This window comes from Cricetulus griseus, chromosome 5, assembly GCF_003668045.3.
Source record: "Cricetulus griseus strain 17A/GY chromosome 5, alternate assembly CriGri-PICRH-1.0, whole genome shotgun sequence".
Taxonomy (NCBI): domain Eukaryota; kingdom Metazoa; phylum Chordata; class Mammalia; order Rodentia; family Cricetidae; genus Cricetulus; species Cricetulus griseus.
Genome location: NC_048598.1, coordinates 183,462,250 through 183,484,292, shown reverse-complemented (window position 1 = coordinate 183,484,292; position 22,043 = coordinate 183,462,250). Strand labels below are relative to the sequence as shown.

The following is a 22,043-nucleotide window of genomic DNA, read 5'->3' as shown; positions in this document are numbered from 1 at the left end:
TGTGGTTGAATCTAATCCATGTCATAGCCAACGCTTGTTTTTAATTCCCTGCTTTAGGCAAATAGTTTTATCATAATATTGTCTTATATAGATTCACTCACAGAGATTTTATTTTTTTATTTTATGTATATGGGTGTTTTACCTGCATGTATGTCTGTGTACCATGTATGTATAGTATCCTCAAAGGTCAGAAGAGGATGTCACAGCCCTTGGGACTAGAATGACAGATGATTGTTAGCTGCCATGTGGTTGCTGGCTGGGTATCAAACCTCAGTCCTCTGGAAGAGCAGCCAATGTGCTCTTAACCATTGAGCCACCTCTGTCCATTTGTTCATCAGTCGGTGGCATTAGGGTTATTTCTGACCTTTTGTTTTGGAACAAGGTCTCACTATGTAGTGCTGGCTGACCTGTGTAGCAAGCTTTCTTGTGGGACTATCTTTGGATCGCCAGCCCCTAAACGACAACACGGGACTTATTAATTATGAAAATTTGGCCATTAGTTTATGTTTGTCCCACTAGCCCTTATAACTTAATCCATATTTTTAAATCTACATTCTGGTGGCTCAGTTACCTCTTCTCAGTATCACACATCCAATGTGCTCTGGTTCCACTGGCCAAATCCTCAAGCCTAGGCTCCTCTTCCTCTCTCTCCCCGAAAATTCCACCTATCCTCTCCTGCCTAGCTACTGGCCATTCAGCTCTTTATTAAGCCAATCAGAAGGCACCTTGGCAAAGACGTATCTTCATGGTGTACAAATACTCTGCCACAGACCTGGAACTCTGTATGTGGACCAGGCTGGCCTGGAGCACAGAGATCTGCCTGTCTCAGGAATTGCAGACATGCACCACCATGCCAGCTTGGACTGGATCCTTAGTATGTAAAGCTGCCATGATGCAGCACTGGTACAAACCTGTCTCCCTTGGGTGTGTCTCTAGCAGTGCAGTGCTCTGTGGCTCACAGTTTGAAAAAATGCCAGGCTGTTTCTGGAATGGCTACACTAGTTCACACTCCTGTCTGCAGTCTTGGGTGTAAGTTTCTCCACATCTCCAGCACTTTATTGCCTGTTTGGGTCAAGTGTCCTTGTGAGTGGGACCTGGCAGCTCACTGTGGTTCTGGTTTGCATTTGTCTGACATCTTTTCAGGTATGGTAGGTGTTTTCATATACCAAAGGTGTTAGTTCACTACAGACCAGAGCCTTACAGACCAGCTAGTGTGACCCTTCCCCTTTGCACACTAAAGAACTTTGAGTTCCAAGCCAGGGGTGAGGGTGGAGCAGCAGGATGCAGAAAGGACACTTGGCATGCATCACAAAACTCCATTGTGTCTTCATCTCAGACTTCAAAATTAAATTATCTAGTTAATCGGTTTTTTTTTTGTTTTGTTTTGTTTTTTGTTTTTTTTTTTTAGGCATGGACATCTTCTAACAGTCAGAATGCAGGTGGCAAAACTAAGTTGTAGTGTATCTGAGGTTCTAAGAGTAATAAAGGGGGCTGCTTTGCCCACAGTATGTGCAGAGTTACCTTCTGGGGTCGGGGCCTTTCAAAGTCTGAAGAAGAATGATCTATGCCCAGTTTTTACATACGATTTCTAAGGCTCCAAGCCTTTGTCCAGTGCTTCATAGGTTCCTGGTTCCCGGGGCCCTTCAGAAACTCTGTGAAGTCAGACAATCCATACTGACACCAAGACTTTGACTCTTGCACTGCGTTGGCCTTGCACTGATGATGCAGGGGCAGCACTGGGTACAAAATCTGACAGGAAGAAGCCAGCCATCAGCCCTACTAACTGCTGTGCTCATATCCGCACATTCACTGTAAGAAACATAAAAGTCCAGGTCTGGATGAAACAGTGGAGTAGATTAATGTCAGATGAGCTGTGGAAGACGGCTCTCGTGTTTGCATGATACATGGGGGCCTTGAGCCAGTGCCGTCAGAGAAGGTGTGCAGTGGAGCCATACAGGATTTACCACTGTTTGCATGGAAACTTTTTTTACCTAAAAATTACTGGTAAAAACCTGTGTTTCAGATTTCAATATTTACCAGGCATTTTTCTTTCATTAAGAGAAAAAAAAAAAAAAAAAAAAAAAAAACCAAAACTACACTTTCCAGGAAATAACTGATGGTATTCTGTTGTCAGCATATGAGCCACCAAGAGGATTTGGGCTTGGTAGCATGGGGATGAGGTGAGTCATTCAGGATCTATATAACTCAGCAAACCAATATTTTCCAGATGACATAACAAAATCACTCTGTGTGGCCCACCTGGGTTTGACTGGAAGCAGGTGCAAATCATCCCTGGTGAGGTCTCTATTCTATCCCCATAGCATGTCCCCTGTAGCAAATCACTGCTGGTTCAGTGTTGTTGCAGCACCAAAGGAATCCATTTACTTGGCTGTTGAATGTTTCTCCCTCTCGATGTGTACCTGGGTGAGGCAGGATGGCCTAGCAATTTTCTGCACAGTCACACCCAGTGTATTAGTCAGTGTATTAGAGGACTAGAACTGGTAGAATGAATGCATATATACATAGAAGGGATTTATTAGAATGGCTTACAGGCTGTGGTCCAACTAGTCTAACAGTGGCCGTCTACCTATGGAGGGTCCAAGAGTCTGGTAATTGTGCAGTTCATGAGTCTGGCTGTCTCAGCTGGTCTTCAGTGTATGCCAGAATCCTAAAGAAGTAGGCTGTAAGGCCAGTGAAGGAGTGGACTTCCCAGGGAAAGGGAAAACAAGCGGGCAAAGAGAGCAAGCTTCCTTCTTCTTTGCCCTGTGCGTAGGCTGCCGTCAAAACATGTGGCCGGGTTAAAGGTGGATCTTCCATCTGGAAAGATGCAGATTTACAGTGGGTCTTCTCACTTGAAATGATTTAATTAAGAAAATCCCCCACCACTGTACCTAGCCACTTGTGTTCTAGTTTCATTCAGATGTAGTCAAGTTGACAACCAAGAACAGCCATGACAACTGTTGAAAATATAAAACAGTGCCACTCCTCCAGCCAAATCCTTTAGGTTTGGGGAAGTACTAGTTATTTCTCATAAACGTTTTATATTTTGGCATAATTACTATTCTAACTTGTGGCTAATTTCTCACATAGCAGGCCCTAGTAGATAGAATAAAATGCTCTTTGGGGTCCCTGGTAATTTTTGGGAGCTTAGCTGGATCCTGATTCCAAAAAGGTTAATGACAGCTCTTATCTTACAGAGTAGCTGTCATCAGAGGCCATGTCTTCCATACCTGTGGGGAGCTTATCAGAGGTCCAGGTTCCAGGATGACCCTGGGCCCTGCGGAAGCAGACCCCCAGGGAGGCCCTGCAGCACTCTGTTCCTCTGCCATCCAGGTTGCTGTAGATATACCTGCCCCCTGTTTGACAGAAATTCTGGGTTCCTTTGTGGGCTCAGGCCCGAGTCACAGTGACATGGCTGAAGACAGTGAGAAGGTCAAGGTTATTGTTGGTAGATATGGGCCTGCCGTGGTTCCTTTCTATAGACAAGATTGAGATCATCCAACACTCCAAGCGCACCTGCTCCTTCTGTGGCAACACAAGGAGTCTGGCGCCGTGGCCCCTGCATAGAAAGGGCGTCTGGCGGGCCTGGACCCCAGCCCCACTTCTGTTGTTATGGTCAAGGCTGCTGCCCCAGGACAGTTAGAACTGCTGCCTGCCCTGAATGTGTTAGTGTATGTAAAAATAAAGCAACCCTGCTGACTGTAAATCCCGGACGGAAAAGCTGAGCTCCTGAACACTGAAATATAAAGCAGCCCAGTGATGCTGCTTTCTGCAAAGCCTTGGATGCGGGGAGGGAAAACTAGAGGGCAGAAGAGGCTAGACCACTGAGGGGCTAGATTGGCTGGCTCAGCGGCCTTCATGGCACAGGGGTGCCAGGATTATCCAGCCACCTGTGGTGGGATCACCAGCTTGATGCACTCACTGAATCAGGAAACACATGCAGCACCTCTATGCACCCCAGCCCCCTGCTGCCTTGGGGTGCTTCCTCTGAAAATGGTCGTGCGTAGTGCGTGAGTCTCGGCCCTCCCAGAGCCTGTCTGGACTTTTCTGAGAGACGGAACCAGACCGCCACTGCCACTGTCAGGGGGATGAACTGGCTCTGGCAGACAATGTTCCGAAGGCCTGAGGCACAAAAAGAGGCTAGAGTCTGGATCCCTGGAACCTGATGACGCTGGCTGGTAGAAGTAGTGGGGTAAGCTACTTGGCTGGGAGGGCTGAGAGAAAGGGGCAGGTGTGGGTGGTATTAGGGTAGAAACAAGATGTGGTGTGGATTTGATTTGAGATGTTTAGGGAGAGGAGCTACCCCACAGAATCCCGACTTAAGCAGGGTACAACCTCCAGTTCTAGGTTCAGCTGCTCAATTCATTACTGCATGTAGTCAGAGAAGAGTTTGCCGCACATTCTAGGATAGCTCACACTTGGTCCACAGGCTGACAGGGACAACTTTCTCTCTGTGCCCCGTGTCCCATGCTCAGTGTGCAGCTTTATTCTCTTAGACATCCTTAGAGGGTGGTGGCTCTTACAGTCCTCAAGGAAAGACTAGCCCTCAGACAACTGGCCCGATCCCCATGTCCCCTGCTTGCCTTTGATCCATAGCCGTAACCAAGGAGTGAGTACAACGATCGATCGTGATTCACCAAACAACATGGCGAAGTTGGGGGCGGGGGCGACTTGATCTAGAAAAATGAGGACAGACCACTCATAGACATGAGTGCTATGTATGCTTCCCACCAACTGTGTGACTTTAGGCCGATAGCTTAATTTTCTCTTAAGTGCAAATTACTGCAGAGAGAAAAAAAATCAGTAAAGTGCAAACTGGACCTGAATTCAGTTTCCACAACCCATGTTTTAAAACAAAAACACAGCCCGGCGGTGGTAGCGCACGCCTTTGATCCCAGAACTCCAGAGGCAGAGGCAGGAGGATCTCTGTGAGTTCGAGACCAGCCTGGTCTATAAGAGCTAGTTCCAGGACAGCCTCCAAAGCCACAGAGGAAAAATTAAAAAAAAAAAAAAAAGAAAAGAAAAGAAAAGAAAGATAAAGAAAAGCTGGGCATGGTACACTAGACTTGTAGCAGCAGTGCTGGGGAGGCGAAGACAAGCGAGGGCTCCCTGGAGCTTGGTGACCAGCAAGCCTACCAAGGCGGTGAGTGCCAGGCCAGTGACAGACTCTGTCTTTAAACAACAGCCAAAAAAGGGTACAGCGTCTGAGGAATGGCACCCGAGGTTGGCCTCTTGTGCCCACATACAAAAGGCTCTCACAGTCTTGTGCCACATGATGGCAGGGGAAGTGTTGGAAAGATGGATAGCCACTGTCATCAAGTCATTGTCTCCACTCTGTGGGCCAGAAAGCAGCCGTCTTTCCAAGGCTTTGCAGAGCATTTACCAGGTGACACTGAAATAATCTTCCCTGTTTGGGGCCTTGTTTCTAATTTTTTTTAATTTTTATATTCATAAATATTTTTTAAGGTTTTATATATCATGTATACAGTGTTCTGCCTGCATGTATGCCTGCACACCAGAAGACCAGATCTCATAACGGATGGTTGTGAGCCACCGTGTGGGTGCTGGGAATTGAAGTCAGGACCTCTGGAAAAGCAGTCAGTGCTCTTAACCTCTGAGCCATCTCTCCATCCCTCATAAATATATTTTTGTAGACATTCCTCACAGCGTGCCTGTGAGACTACATAGAATAGATAGATGTCGAACTCATCATCCCTCATTGTGAAGCAAATTTTAAAAGAAAAATGTGTTTTGCCTGCGCATGTGTCTGTGCGCCACTTGCATGCCTTGTGCCTGAGGAAGGAAGGGGTGCGCTGTCTCCATGCAGTGCTGGGACTTGAACCCCGGTCCTTCGAAAGGACAAGTGCTCTTAACCACCAAGCCAACCCCGATGCCTTGAAATGGATTTAAGTTTTGTGGCTTTAGGGTTTGGTTTAGTGTGAGTATTGTGGTTTTGCAGTACTGGGGATTGGACCTAAAGCCTCACATATGCCAGGCAAGCATTCCCAAACTGTAATATACCACAGCCCAACTTTCCTGTTGCCCATTTGCATTTAGAACATTAAACTGTGATGCTATTTCATGGAAAGTCTGCTCCATTAGGTTAAGTGGTGACTGGGATATTAAAAACACATGGTGTGAAGTGTCATTTTATGTCTGTGACATAGAAGTAAATTCATAAGGATGCAATCAAAATAGCAAAGAGAAAGTGAGTCACGAAATAAACAGCAAAGTGTCACTCATACCAGAGGCTGAGTTATTGATTCCCTATTTAAGTAGGTTCTAAAAATAAACATAGAGGGGGTACAGTCCCAACTGCTAGCAAGCTTGCCTTTGGATTGTGTGACCTTGGAAATTTCCCTTTGCCATACATTTTGATAATTTTAAAACATTTTAGTGAAGATTATGTACCCCGTTTACTATCATCAGAAATCCACAAATTAAAAAAAAAAAAGCTAAAAGCAGGCATCTGCATAGCCTGGTGGTGGCCCTGCCTGTGTGGGACCCCTGTCGGTTTCCAGGGAAACGAGCTCACCCCATTATTTTAGAGCTCTTCCGGTTAGTTTAGTCACTGTGGCATGCTTGATCACACATTGGCTTATAGGTTTTCCTCGGGATATGCTGGAACAAAGCTGTGATGCTTCACACCCGTGCCCCAGGATGCTCACCTCCTGTGCCTCATGATGGTTGAGTTGGACTCCCTTCTCTGCTTTTATTGTTGTTGTTGTTGTTCTGCTGTTACCTTGTGGAAAGGAGACCTTGTAAGGGTGAGGAGAGTCTGCCATGAGAAAGGAAAGAGCAGCTAGGAAGGTTAGGACAAGTCTCCAGTGAAGTCTCCAGTGTAGTTTAAAACCTGCTTCGGGTGAGCATTAAATCACACGGCCCCCTCTTGCTTCGTCGCTTTTGTTTTACCAGTCTTACAGTAGCACGGAGTGAATGACAGTGGCAAGCTCACTTTGAAATGATCAGCATTTTTTTTACAGATCTGCTCTTATAACTTTGAAATTGTTCCTTGTTTGATGGTTTTAAATAGTAAAAGAAATACATGGTTTTTGTTTTGTTTTGTTTTTGTTTTTGTTTTTTGTTTTTTTTTTTTGAGAAGACTGTTAAGAAACCTTGGGGGATGATGAACGAGTTCATTATTTGTCATAGGTGGTCTCAAAGGCACTCTGTGAGGAACATGTCCAGTGTGTCAGATGGGCATAGTTAATTGTTGGTGAGTTATATCTCTGTAAAGCTAGATGTTTAAGCTCCTGCGTTGTTAGGTAATAGCCAGGCATGATGTCTCACCCTGCACTCCCGGTGCTCAAGAGTCATGAGCAGGAAGGAAGATGATGAGTTTTAGGCTAGCCTGGTCTCCATAGCAAGCCTCAAGCCATCGTAGTTGCTGGGTGTTTCTTTTGTGCTTGGAGCACAGTGAAGAGATTAAAAGGACTGGGGTGGGAGTCGAGGTGAGCCAGGAATATTGGAGGAGCTCCTGGCCTAGCAAGTATCTTTCTGAAACTGTATGATAGTCTCATGTCTCTATATAGACTGTGTCATGGTCTTTGCCAGAATGTCAGGGAAGCAGGCCCATCCTGATGTGACCACTGGGGTCTGGTTTCTGTTGCCAATCAAGTGTTTGAGATTCATTTGTTGGGTGAGTTGGTAGTTTCCTGTAACTGCTTCACTATGTAAGTGCCCAGCTTGCTTACGCCTTCCCCAGATGCTGCTGCTGGGTAGCTTCTAGTTTTGACCATCAGTAAGCTATTGTGCTAATAGATGAGCTTTGGATACAGGTGTTCATGAACTTGGTGCACATTGCAATGGATTCTGGGGCAACACATGTTAGCACCCAAGAACTCTGTTCTTCATGTAGGTGAAGTCAGTTCTGACTCATTCATTGGTGATACTGTGGTGTCATGGGGAGGAACTCAGAAAGGTTTTCCTCGTGTTTGCTACTGGTTTACATTCTGCATTTAGGTCTGTGGCCCGGTTGACTGCAGGCTCTTTTAACATGTGGACGTTGAACTGCTCTATCTATCCTTAGAGAAGCTGCCAGTCTCCATAGAACAGCTTTGTACCTTGCTGTACATCAGTTGCCTGTATCAGTTAGTCTGTTTCTGGACTCCACTGTGCTCTGTCATTGGTCTCTGGGACGCTGTGCTCAGACACTGTCATCTGTTTGATCCCAGTGTCACCTTAGGCTTCTTGGAGCTGTCCTGAGCTCACTGGTGCTGTTTCTTTGCTTTCTGCTGTTCCCAGGCTTCCTGCTTGTGTCATCATTGCTTTCTGTCTTCAGGCTCTGGTCTCTCCCGTGGTGTCTCATCTGTTAATCCCACCAGTAGCTCTGGTCTCCCCACTGTGGTCATCGTCTCTGGTGGTTTGATTTGCATCTTGTCTAAAGCTCCTATGTCTCTACCTCACCCTTTGGACACAATATGTCCTCAGTACCCTTGTTGCTGGTACCCACATCAGTCAGGTCTATTGAGATGAATGCCCTGTTCTCTCTGTGTGTAAATAGCATTCCCCTGCTTTTCCACCTGTCTGCTCATCTCTAGCTATGTGCAATTGTTGATTTTGTCTCACTGAGCTGTGTATATTTAGGATTTTTCTTTTAATGTTTTTGAGACATACTTGGAGATGCAATTAAGTAATATGGAAGTAATTCGATCCTGGGGGGTGAGGTTATTTGGTTTGGTTTTTTGTTTTGTTTTGTTTTGTTTTGTTTTGAGACAAGGTTTCTCTGTGTAACAGTCCTGACTGTCCTGGAGCTCAATTTGTAGACCAGATTGGCCTACAACTCGCTGAGATCCACCTGCCTCTGCCTTTAATCTGGGATTAAAGGCGTGCGCCACTACAACCCGTTGATCCTTGTTTTTAAGATGCATTAGGCAGGCCCTGAGCCATGCTAGCCCAGGGCTAGCAACTTTCCATCGCCAATGCAAGGCTTTTTCTGTGTTGAATCAAAGGCTCCATGGGTTGTGAATTTTCCTAGTTTGCTTGATTAAAGCAGCCGGTCTTCCCAACCTCTCCTAGTACAGTCAACTCTTAACATCCAAGGGGATTTGCACACCTGGGGGTGCTCAGGTGCTTTATAAGAGGGGCATCCATCGTGTCTGCATAACTGTCTTCCTGTCCACGTTGAGTTACCTCCTGCTTTAAATCATCTGCAAATACTTAACACCTAGTACAGTGCAAATGCTGTGTGATGAGTTGTTACACTGTATGGTTTAGGTGGTGACTATAAGAAGAAGCCTACATGTTCAACAGATATGCAGTGTTTTATTGCCAAATATTTTTGAGCCTTGGTTGGCTGAATCCAAGGACATGGCACCCACCAGGAAAGGGCCAACTGTTCTGGGCCCTCTGTAATTCTCTTGTGTCTTCCATGGCCTCTGATAGTTTCCTCACATCAGATTGTCTCATGGTGTTGTGCTAATCGATGACAGAACCTTTTCTAGTTGCAAATCTCTGGGCAGCTCCCTCCTCTGACCTCTGCTGCCTGACTGCTGAGCTCCAGCTGGGTTTTCTGTACTCTGCAGCCTGGCAGTGGCCTGGTGGCCATTACAGGGCTCTCCTCATCTGCCCCCATCTCCTGAGAGCAGAAGAATGTACTTTCATATATTTTTACCCAGTATTTTTGGTCTTTGGGACAGCAGAGTAAACCCTAACCCTTATGACACTTAGTTAATGTCCCCCAGCAGACCCGGTGGTGAGCACAAGGATGTAGGACTAAAGGCGGTTACATAAAGTGACAGTTCTGTGCCTCTGCATCACCTTGTATATAGGGGGTGTCGTGGCAGTGACTGGGGAGTGGAAGTGTCTGACATTGTGTGGGAGGTAGAATGCACTGATCGAACATTCCTGAAGCCTTCCTGAGCTCCCTCAGATTTATCCCAACATCAGTCTGTTAGACAAAGCAAAGGTGTTAGAATGACGACGGTAGAATCTAGGTGTGGCCACTCAGTAGACCACACTTTCAGCTTTGTGTGTGTGTGTGTTGAAATTTGTGAGCATAGAGCATTCGGGAGTATTGCTTAGAACTAACTTTTGGCCCATGGTAAATAACTTAAGATGTGGTTGTTTCTTGATCCACTGTCGTTATGCTCTGCTTTCTTGTGGTGCCGGGGATGGAATCCAGGGCCCGTGTGTTGATAGATGTCCTCTGCCAAGCAGGTACACACTCAGCACACACTTGCTTTGGCTTTCTGTTTTGGTTTGTTTGAAATAGGATCTCCTGTAGCACAGGCTAACTCCATAGCCAAGAATGGCCCTGAATTTATGACTCTTGCTGATGTTCTGGGGGTGGGCTGAGTTCTGATCCCTGGCAATATTGTGCACCCATAATCCCCATACTGGGAAGTAGATGGATCCTGGGAGCTCACTGACCAGCCAGTATATACCAGGCTAAGAGCTCCAGGCTCAGTGAGAGACGGTCTCAAAAAAGAAGGTGGAGAGTGACTGAGAACACACCTGATGTCACACAGCAGAGATTGTAAATTACTCCATTACAGGTTCCCCCTGTAGGAGGACATGGTTGCCTCGGGTGAGGAAGGTTCCACACCACACTGCATTTTCTGTGCTTTCTCTATGAAGGCGCCAGAGCAGTAACTCAGTGCTGTGTGTCCTCATGTCTGTGTGTATAACATCTTTCCATCTATTCAGTTGTTGGCTGCTCTTAGTTTTTTATTTTGGCTTTTGTGTCCTTGTGGCCCAGCTGTGATGTCAGTCTGGGCCTCTGTTTTACAGCTATGTTGAATACAAACAAATGACAGCTTAACAAACTTCTCAGAAATGTGTCCCTTTGAAGCGTGGCTTTTAGAACCTAGTATTCCATTGCTGTCTATGGGAGGAAGAGAGTTTGGAAGTAGCCATCTTTTGGTTTTTGGCTTTCCCAATAGAAATCATGTTCACTAAGACTGAGGGACCAGGAGCTCTTGCTGGTTATAAACAGAAACCAAAGAGCTGAGAAATGAAAACTATATTTCCTGGTGTCTCTAGAATGAAAGTCATTGTTCTGTTGGGACGGTCCCTTCATATCACAGCTAAATGTTCATTAATCTTCCGACTGGTAGTGACTAATATAGATATAGAGGGCTGCATAGGGTTGCTGAACTGTCAGAATATTCTTTTAGCTGGGCAGTGGTGGCAGCGCACACCTTTAATCCCAGCACTCGGGAGGCAGAGGCAGGCAGATCTCTGAGTTCCAGACCAGCCTGGTCTACAGAGTGAGTTCCAGGACAGCCAGGGGCTGTTACGCAGAGAAACCCTGTCTCAAAAAACAAAACACACACACACACACACACACACACACACACACACACACACACACACACACACACACACACACACATTCCGTTTACAAGGTCATGACAAGTTGGCAGGTATTGGCTCTACACAATACCTCAGGCTCCTGACCCTCCATCCCTGTCAAGAATGATGTTGCTGAGCCTGTCTGCCCTGGCACCATTGCTCGGAACACCACTGGTCCCAGGAGCATGGAGGCGACATCAGCAACTCTGCTCTTCTCAACCTGTGTCCTTTCTCAAATCCAGCGCCTGAAGTTTTTATATTAAAAAATGCTACCAGATTAGAAACCCAAGTATAAACTGGGGTATCACATTCTGTGTTTGTTTACCTCTGTTCCTGACCCCACTGAGCATTAGAGTCTCACTGACCTTTTCTGAGGAAGAGCATTGTTGGTGTATCATGGTGCAGTAAGAAGGTGACTAGGAGCTCCAGGTGCCAGGTTTTCTTACGCGAGAACTCCTTGGATGACAGAGCCCAATAACAGAAGCTGTTGCCTTTCATTGTGATCTGTGACTTCACACAGTCTACTCCTAAATACTCCTGGAGCAGGTTACATAACTGTGTCACCTTTGGTTATAGGATGTGATCTCCTGGGGATAACCTGTGAATGACTTACCATGGGGCCCCTTGTCACTCTCTCTGAGCCCCATCACTGCCTGTAGCCTCCACCAGTGTCTTGTTCCTTCCTATGTGCTGTGTCCATACCTGGGACAGTGTTGAGCATCACCAAGGTCCTCTTCTGAATCCCCAGTTGGCTCTGCATATGCTGGCACATACCCTACTCTGCTCCTGAGTTGGTTCCTGCCTGAGCCTGCAGCTTATATACCTACCAGAGAGCAAAGTGCCAGTCTCCCATTTTTGAAGGCCCCTTAGCTCCTTCCTCTCCATCTGAGGAGAAAGGGGACAGTCATTCTAGGCAAAGGACTCAATTCTAATTTTCTTCTCCTAATACATTAACAGCCTGGAAAGGTACAGGGAGCCCGGGGAGTCAACTGGTGATGGCAGGGTCAGTCCTGTCACTGTTGGGTAGGCCCTGGGAGGCTGTGTGTGACTGGGCTCATCCCATCTTCTTATCCCACCCTTGAGCTTCAGAAGTGTGTTACCTCAGGAAGCCCTCCCTGTCCCGATCCCCCATCTTCTGAGAAATGGCCTCTTGCGTATATCATCCATTGTTTGGAGGTATCATAGGGCCCTGTGCATATTTCCTGGATCATAGAGGACTCCACCCTCCAGAAGCCAGAAGTCGACACTCATACTCCATGTGGGCACTGGAGTTCAGCATCTAGACCTTTCTTCCTCTCACGGTTCACATTGTTTCTGGATTCCAGCCTTGTTTTCTTCCTTGCATTCCTTCACTGCCTCCTTACCTTCATAGAAACTACATAGAAACTACACTCCTACACCAGCTTTTATTGCTGGTGACATCAGAAGAAATGTCCACGTTGCAAGCCGGGTATTAGTGACAGTAAAGAAAGAAGTAGCTGGTGGTGGTGACATATTCCTATAACCCTGACTCTCAGGAAGCCAAGCCAGAAGGATTTCAATCTTGGAGCTATCCTGGGCTACATCTTGAGTTCCAGTCCAACCCAGAATACAGAGTGGATAAAGAAAACAAAGAGCAGAGCTGAGAGTAGCTTAGTTGTTAAATGCACTGGCTGTTCTTGCAGAAGATGAGTTCCCAGCACCCACATAATGGCTTGCAGCCATCTATAACTTCAGTTCTAGGGCACCCAGTACATATAACAGGCATGTAGGCAAAACACCAGACACATACGATGAAAACAAACCTTTAAAAAGAAGGAAGAACAGGGAAGGATCAAGCGTTCGTTTACTTGGCTAGACCAGGCCTCTGAACTGCCGACCTCCCCGGGATTTCCCCAGAGCTGGCCTTTGCCTTTATGTCAGAGATTTGGGTTTGGATTTGACAATGTGGGGCAAGGACGTCCCCCACCCCCAGACAGGGTTTCTCTGTGTTAACAACTCCAGCTGTCCTGGAACTGCTTTCTAGACCAGGCTGGCCCTGAACTCACAGAGATCTGCCTGCCTCTGCCTCCCGATGGGGCAAGGACTTTCTGATCACCTATAAGCCAGTTTCCAGATACCAGAACTGTGACTGGCACTTGGTGGGTTCATAGTTGTTACAAGATAATAGGTCCTATTTAAACTTAATACAAAACAAAAAAAACAAGCAAACACACCCTTGCAAGTCAATGACTTAGAAAAACTAAACTTGGCTGTTTCTGTCATTGGCCAATAAAGTGTTCCCTGGAGGTTGAGACAGACCAAGGGCTCTGCTCAGCCAGCCCCCAGACACACTGTCTCAGTCCTATCTCAGAAGTGATCTCCAGCTTCCCCAGAAGTTGCTCGTGTGTCGTATGTTCCCATGGTTGTCACGGGCCCAGCCCTGTGCAATGTAGCCTTTGCTGTTTTCTTGGTGTTCTTGTTTCTTTTCTGTGGTCTTTGTCATCTTCTCCTTTCTAGCTTTTTTGCTTGCCACTCACTGGATGTCACAGTCTCTTAAGTCACTGCTAACCTCTTAGCATCTACTGGGGTCAGCTGTCTTTGACAGGTGACTGTAGCAGTCAGTCTGGTGGTCCCATGCCCAGAAGGGTCTGTTTCAAGCTGCAGGGTTGACCCTGTCTCCTCTGGAGACCCACACCTCCTCTGAATTTTGAGAAAAAAGAACGGTTTAGAATGGGAAGCATCCATCACTAGGATTATTTAGTGTTTCTGGAATGTTCTTGGTAATACATAAGTATCCTGGTTGTGATCATGGAATCTGTGGGTTTTAGTTTGCAGTTAACATGTTTCGAACCTTGCCACCCTCCTCCAATCCCACGGGAGCAGAATTTGACCCAGAAGAAGATGAACCAACGTTAGAAGCAGCCTGGCCTCATCTGCAGGTACTGGGCTTGGCACGGGATAAGATGGTGTATGCCATGTGGGTGGTGGCCCAGGGCCTCTCTGTAGCTGTTGACCAATGGGCTTCTGATCTAAACAGATCTCTTTTTACCAGAGCAGAGAGCGGGGAGAAGAGGAAGAGATTGGTTGGTTGGTTGGTTGGTTGATTGACTGAACTTATGCAAACCCATTACATAGGATACCGACTTGTAGGCCTATTTCTCTGTTCTCAGTGACGGAACTAGCTTCACTAATAACACTGAGTTTGGGTTTTGTCCCAGTTAGGATTGCTGTTGCTGGGATGAAACATCATGACCAAAGCAACTTGGGGAGGAAAGGGTTCACTTGGCTTAGGCTTCTACGTCACTATTCATCATCAAAGCACATCAGGATAGGAACCCAAGACAGTGTAGGAACCTGGAGGCAGAAGCCGATGCAGAAGCCATGGAGGGGCGCTTGCTCCTCATGGCTTGCTCAGCCTGCTTTCTTATAGAACCCAGGACACCAGCCCAGAGGTGGCCCCGCCCACAATGGGCTGCGCTCATCCTCATCAATCACTAATTAGGAAAATGCTCTACAGGCTTGAGAAGACATGTTCTCAATCGAGGTTCCCTCCTCTTAGATGACTTTGGCTTGTGTCAAGCTGACATAAAACCAGCCAGCACAGGTTTAGAGCATTTCCCGGGTGTACTTGCAGTTTTCAGGGCGTGGGTTTAACTTATGCCCTGTGTATCCGGCCTCCTTGCTGACAGGTGACACTTGCCAGTATGCCTGTACGGTGCAAGGTTGACTGGTTATGTGGCCAGCACAAGCAGGGCATTTACCTATGTCCTTAGAAGGAAGGAGCCAGATGTTCCGCCCTCAAGGCAACTGGCTCCCACACGGCTTATAACAGACCATCCATGCTGTCCAACCAACTGTGCTATGTTTATTTACAAAGGGAACCACAATGGCTGTGTTTCCGTGTTCCTCTCCCAGGCCACCCTGTAGTTGTTGTCCACTTAGAACTCTGTGACACATGTAGATGGTAAACTGCAGACCCCACCCCCAAGCTTGGTCATGGTCCCTGGTGTAGCAGCTGAGCGCCCTAGAAAAAAAGCACTGTGCACCGTTTAAGTGAACGTCTGTGGTTCTCGATAAATAAAAGAATTCCATCTGCAGTTATAATTATGCTAAGCCACACACTTCAGCATTAATTTTGAATGCATGTGTGTTCCCTAAGTCTTTATTTTCAAGCAAATAAAGACTGTGACGTGTTCTTAATCAACCTAATGAAGTACTATGTAATTTGACTCATTGTTTTTTTTTCCTCCTAGCTTGTTTATGAATTTTTCTTAAGATTTTTAGAGTCTCCAGATTTCCAGCCCAATATAGCAAAGAAATATATTGATCAGAAGTTTGTATTACAGGTAAGTTTCCAGCTAGGTGTTCCTCAGCAGCCTTGAGTACAGGATGGTCACTGTCACTAAGTGCTGTGTTTTTCTTAAAGCTTCTAGAGCTCTTTGACAGCGAGGATCCTCGGGAAAGAGATTTTCTAAAAACTACCCTTCACAGAATCTATGGGAAGTTCCTAGGTCTGCGTGCTTACATCAGGAAACAGATAAATAATATATTTTATAGGTAAGTTCCCATGTGGTTGCGACCCACCCTCGACGCTATCACGGCTAAGACAGGGGTGGGGGGGTGGGGGGGGCGGGCGGTCTGAGCAATGCATTAGTCATGTGCACCTGACCCCACCACACCAGCACACTGGACCTCACCCCTCCGTAATTCCCTGTGCCGTTTTGACTGCTCGCTTCCTTTTGTCCACTCTTGTTCTCCTCCCCAGTGCCTTACCACACGCACCACTGCCCTTGCTTCAGTTCCTATAGAATTGTCCAGTTGCCCTGAGTTTGGCTGAGTTGACTCTGTCCTCTTCACCTGCTTGTTACCTTGTTATTCCTGCTCAGTCACAGGAAGACAGGAAGGAAGTGGTCAGCCTTTGCCAGGGAAGATTTGTGAATTAAGTGAACAGTTTGAGGGCCAGCAAGCAGAGAGAGGAGAGCCCTGGCAGCAGACAGAGCAGAACAGCTTTCCTATGTACCCAAGGCTGTCCTGTCAGCCTCCATCTCAGAAAGGACATACCAGACCCTTCAAGTATGTTGATGGCTGTGACCCCTGATGTCTCACCCCCACCCTTGTCTCATCTGTGACCATGCCTCATGATTCTTACCGTTTAGCATCCCAGGTGAGCATGAAGGTACATGCCTGTAATCCCAGGGTTTGGGAGACTGAGGCAGAAAGATTACCGTAGCTCAGGCCAGCCTCATCTGCATAGAGGTCCTGATGGTTCATACCATGGCTGCTGCCTGCCCTGCCTTGATTTGAGCCCTTAAACCTGCTTCCCCAGGAAATCAACCTGAGCTGACATGGCTCCTCCCCAGGAGCGGCCTCAGTGGCACCAGCTTTGTGTGCAGCACACAGTGATACAGAGTGGGTGCTGGTGGAAGAGTCTGTGTAGCTCTTTTATGGGACGTTCCCACTCTGTAGCCCTGGCTAGCCTATAACCTGCTTCCGCTGGAATGAAGGGTGTGTGTCACTGTGCCCAGCCTAGTCTGTGTAGCTCTTTCTTACTAGGACCTGGAAGCTTAGTAAGGTTATCTTGTAATTGTTGGCTTCTTGGGTTGGCTTCCTACTCTCAGGTATCTGATTCCAGGGAAGCCTAAAAATAACAAATCTTAGCAGTGATGGCAACAGTGTGATATCCATCTGATATAAAGTAAATGTTTCACACAGTCTAGCTCTGGGGCCAGGGTCTGCTTATGCCTACCTGGTCCTTCCTTCCCCACAGTGACTGAAAGTGGTCAGGAAAAGGGAGCTGAGACAGTGAGACTGAGCAGCCTTTGTGGCCCTCCTGGTCCTCCTTGGCCCGGTGTGTCCTTGCAGTTGAATCCTTTGCCCGATGGCACAGTGTGATATTGGAGCCCTCACTGGCTGTGTGGCTTCCCTTGGAGCCCCATCCAGGTCCCTCATACTATACAATGTCTCTGCAGTGGAGCCTGGCCCAGCCCTGACTTGCTGACTGCAGTCGGGGAATGATGTCAGCCCCTGTATGTTCAGCCTCTGCTGTCCACTTCTTGGAGCTGCGCTCATCATGAGAACATTACTTAGCTGATGTCACTCTCTGCACAGAGTGGGTACAACTTCAGTTCCAGTCTCTTAGCTCTGAAATTGGCTTGGCTGTAGTGTTTTGTTTCCCCAGGACTAGTGGTTTTGATCAGACAGCAGAACCCCAAATCTGTTGAACACCTGCAGTGCGGAAGTGGAGATGCCTCCTACTGTGGAGAGCTTACCTTGATCATGGGGCACTCAGATGTTTATTCAGAGTACATCACATAGTTCACTTCTGTACTTCTGTTCTTTTCTGTACTTGTCTTTATGTGTGTGTTCAAAAGCAAGCCTATTACTTAGAATCCCTAATTGGCTTGGATCTTTTGTCATCATTTCATGTGGAGAGAATCAGAAAGGAAGTCAGTCTCCCAGATCATGGAAGCACAGGACTGTGCACGTTCAATATCCTGACCCAGAAATCCACACACTTAAAAGTTTGAATATTTTTAGTTGTGAGCCTTGCCTTCAACAGCTGAGCCATCTCAAAAAAAAAAAAAAAAAAAAGAAAAGAAAAGAAAAAGAAAAAATATGAATATTTTGAGCACTAACGTGATGCCACAGTGGAAAATTACATGCATGACACGTGTGACTGGTCATAGTTAAAATGCAGGAATGACAAGGTATGGTAGCTCATGCCTGCAGTCCCAGCTGCTCAGGAGGTTGAGGCAGAAGGATCATTTGAACCAGCTTGGACAGCATAAAGAGAGCCTGTCTCCAACCTAAAAATATTACATAGCATTACCCTCCAAATCTGTGTAAAGAGTAATTGAATAGAGTAATTGAATTTTTGGTTTCAGCTTGAGTCATATCCCAAGACATATCTCATACATATGCAGATGTGACTCTGAATGACCCCTGACATTGCAGACTGCTGGTCCGGAGCATTCCGGGTAAGGGATTCTCAATCCGTACCTGTATCCTGTAAGAAAATGCAGCTTTAAACAATTTGGTTCAACCTAACTGAAAGCTAAGATTCCTGCCCGTGATTTCTCAGGGGGTCGGTTTGTTAGTGTAAGCAAACAGGGACCCCAACTCTGGTTTTAGCAAGCGGTTCCCTGGAGACTAGCCAGGCCAGCAGAGCATCCAGGCCTTCTCTTGCTGTCCCACCCAGTGCCATGCCTCAGATCACCGCCTGTTACTCCTCCCGGTTCTGTCCTTGACCTGGTCTCAGCAGAACTGCCATGCTGCCCGTGCTGACATCCCGGGTGGCTTCTCACTGCTGTGCATCGCCGTCCACAGGGCCTCTCTGGTCATGCTTAGAGCCTTCTGATTTACTTTTGTATTTTATTTTATTTTTTGTTGCCTGGCTGACCTTGAACTGACACTAATACTCCTGCCTCCACCTCCCCAGTGTTGGAATTACAGACATGAGCTGCCTCTTCCGGCCTCAGTGCAACCTCTTATGACTCGATGGCAGTCAGGAGAAGCTGCCAGTCTCCTCAGGGGATTAGCCCCACATTAGTGCCACAGGGTAGTTCAGCTCCACAGGAAGGGAAGCAGATCCCGCTCTTTGTCCAAGGAGCAGGACATATCCAATGGGAGACGACTCTGAGCAGCAGTTCCAGCCTGGGTTCAGATCCATCTGGGGTTTTGCTGAAGAGTGAGGAGCTCTCCAGCTTGCTCTTTGGTCTGCTCCGTTACCCAGACTGTCTTCTCTGGGAGCTAGTCCCCTCTTCTCTCTCTTACACAGTCAGGTACAAGTGCTTAGACTAAGAGGCTCTCCTAAAATGATACTAATGTGGAAAGCCACATGGCTTACAGCAGCCACCGTCTTCCCATGATGCACAGGAAGGCTGAAAAGCAAGGCCACGGGTCACTGTGAGCTGTGTGCAAGGGAGCAGCATCAGCTACAGAGTTATAACCGCAGGTGAAATCCGTGTAGCTAGAGGAACCCACTTCCTGCACTGACACCTGCAGACTGCTCTGTGCTCTAGTGCAGCGGGAGGAAGAGGTCAGCAGGAAGCGGGTGTGTGTGGCATTCTTGTGTCCTCTGCCAGTGCCCTCACAGCCATACTTTCAGACTGCCACCAAGCACGTCTCCATGTTTCTGTGTCTGGCTGCCCACCATCCTGTCTTGCCTGGGGTCACAGACCCTGTTCTCTCCCCTCTGCATGCCCCTCCTTGATGGATCTGGCAGTACCTGTCTTGGGGCTTAGTACAAATAAGAGCCATGAGGGAGGCCTGGCCATTTGAGAATGCAGAAATGCCTGTTCCTCAGACTCCTCGAGTCTGGATACTTACTTCTGTACCTTAGGAACACTAGTCAGTTTGTCTCAGGACACTGACCGATTTGGGCCAGAAACTTACTAAGCAGCTTCTGAGGGAGGCGCTCCCTGTGATGGGCAGGGGCCACTTCCACAGCCCATGCCCTAAATGCACTACCCTGCTGCTGTAGACCACCAGCAGCCAAGTGGCTGGGGTTCAGTTTCCATGGGACGCCTCTGGGGTGGACATTCCCCTGTCCCCTGTTCTTGTCCCCAGTTCACTCACCAGACATGTTTAAGCAGGGCACAGATGACAGGCTTGGTCCTAGCACCAGGAACACGTCCACAGGAAGTCCTTGTCTCCGTCTGGAGGGAGACAAGCAGGCACAGAGAGTCATTCCCAGAGCTCCCTAGGGGCCTGTGTCAGAGAGTGCTCAGAGGAAGAGGAGTGGGCTACACTTGCCGCTGGTGTTGAGAAGCAGGGGCGGTGTTCAGAGGGAGGAGGCCACATGGGTGTTCACAGAGGCAGGCGCTCTGGCCACAGCAGGGAGTGCGCTAGAGATTGGAGGCTTTATTATTTGTTTGTTTGTTTGTTTTGGTTTTTCGAGACAGGGTTTCTCTTTATTGTTTTGGAGGCTGTCCTGGAACTCTGTGCACCAGGCTGGCCTCCATCCAACTCTCAGAGATCCGCCTGCCTCTGCCTCCCAAGGGCTGGCATTAAAGGCGTGCGCCACCACCGCCCAGCTGTTGGAGGCTTTAAAACTGAGTAAGATGCCACCTTATATTGAGAAGCTGCAGGTGAATTAGCAGGACAGGCTGGAAGGCTCAATAGACATGAACACAGGCAAACTACAGTGCAAACCACCATTGGCTGAACCTGCTGCTTAAACACAGGTGTTGGCTGTGAAATTTCTTCACTTTCCTGGATACTTGAATTTTTCAGGATAAAATGTTGGCAGCCACTTGAGCTATCTCCATCGCAGGCTTTCGGGGCTCTGCGGGCTCTGCAGACACCTGAGCATATCCCCGAAAGGTGTCGGTGCAGCACAGAGCTGCAGGCTCCTCGGCTCCTCCTGCAGCCTTTGTTTCCTTGTTGAGATTGCTGTGATGTCTGCAGCTTTTACTCAGGGTCCAATGCTGATGGCATACTGTGTGTTCCAGGTTTATTTATGAGACAGAGCACCACAATGGCATAGCAGAATTACTGGAAATACTGGGAAGGTAAGTTCCTGTCCCTGGAGGTAGAGCTAACACCAGAATGATCTAACTTACTGGCTTTGACCCCTCCAGAGCACAGAGCTTTAAGTCAGGTCCAGAAAGGATGGAAATAGAGTTTCACCTAAGGAGAAGGACGTTGGTGGCCTCATAGAGTGCGCAAACAACAACTCACTTCCATTCTTGTGGCTTCATAGGCAGAGCACGCTTCACACACCTCAATCCATTACTATGGAAACTGTGGAATTTTAATTTTTTCCCCTCGAGTAGTGTTAAAAATAGTCATGGAAGAAGGTTGATATTACAAGCTTATTTGAAGAATAGATGATATATGTAAGGTAGTGAGTAAATGCTAACATTTTAAGTTGTTTCTATCTGTTGACTTTTTCATATGTATAATTCAATTTTTTATCATCTTACTCTGAGTAAAGTTTTTACTTTTTTTTTTAATGGCCTATAGTTACAATATAAGATTCCCTGACCTACTGTTTCCCAAAAGATTTTCTTGGAGCTAAGCACTGGACAGTGCTGTCTCCCGTGCCTTGAGGGGAATCCATGAGCATTGCTAACAGCTTAAAGTTCTGAGTTGCTCTAAGGTGAAGACACCCGGTATATATAGAATCTGGTGGTTCCCTACAGCCTCTGAACCTGCTGTCTTTGTGCCCTGCCCCAATACACACACACACACACACACACACACACAGAGAGAGAGAGAGAGAGAGAGAGAGAGAGGAGAGAGAGAGAGAGAGAGAGAGAGAGAGAGAGAGAGAGAGAGAGAGAGAGACTGTTGTCTGGTGGGTCTGGTCCCTCTCAAGTTGCTGCTTTAGATGTGATTTGAAAATGGCTGGACTTAGGATGGTCTGTCATCACAACATGGCTTACTTATTATGGCTAAGGGTGCCTCTTTCCAGTCATGTGACCTCAGGCAAGTTCCTTCTGTGGAATGGGAGCAAAGGTCAGTTTTCTCCCAGTGTTGCCCCCTGCCATGTATCAGGAGAGGTATGAACTGTGTTAAGTGTAAATCTCACCACACTGTCTTTTGGACCCTTCCTCCAACACCAGGTTTACCCAGTATCCCCCTACAGATAGATGTGCTGGCCACCCTTGATGGGTACAGTGGGAGCATGACTCCCAGAGGACCAAGTTACCAAGTTACCAAGTTACCAAGCTCTGACACTAGCTCTGAGAAGCGTTTGTTCAGTTTGCCTAATCTTGAAACCACATAGATAAGCCAGTTAATGTTCAGTTTGGAGGTCCTTCTTGGGCATGCCTTTCCTATAG

The 22,043-nt window shown here is 47.2% G+C and overlaps 1 protein-coding gene across 7 annotated transcripts in view; it reads left to right on the top strand.

Annotated features, from left to right (window-relative positions):
• The window catches only part of Ppp2r5c (protein phosphatase 2 regulatory subunit B'gamma), a 128,675-nt gene that overhangs the window by 79,794 nt on the left and 26,838 nt on the right, over positions 1-22,043 (top strand). For all 7 annotated transcript variants that reach the window (XM_027416587.2, XM_027416588.2, XM_027416590.2 and 4 more), the window contains 4 exons: positions 14,085-14,195; positions 15,510-15,602; positions 15,683-15,813; positions 20,709-20,768. In XM_027416587.2, the coding sequence (XP_027272388.1) occupies positions 14,085-14,195; positions 15,510-15,602; positions 15,683-15,813; positions 20,709-20,768 (395 nt within the window). The remainder of the gene's footprint in view (positions 1-14,084; positions 14,196-15,509; positions 15,603-15,682; positions 15,814-20,708; positions 20,769-22,043) is intronic.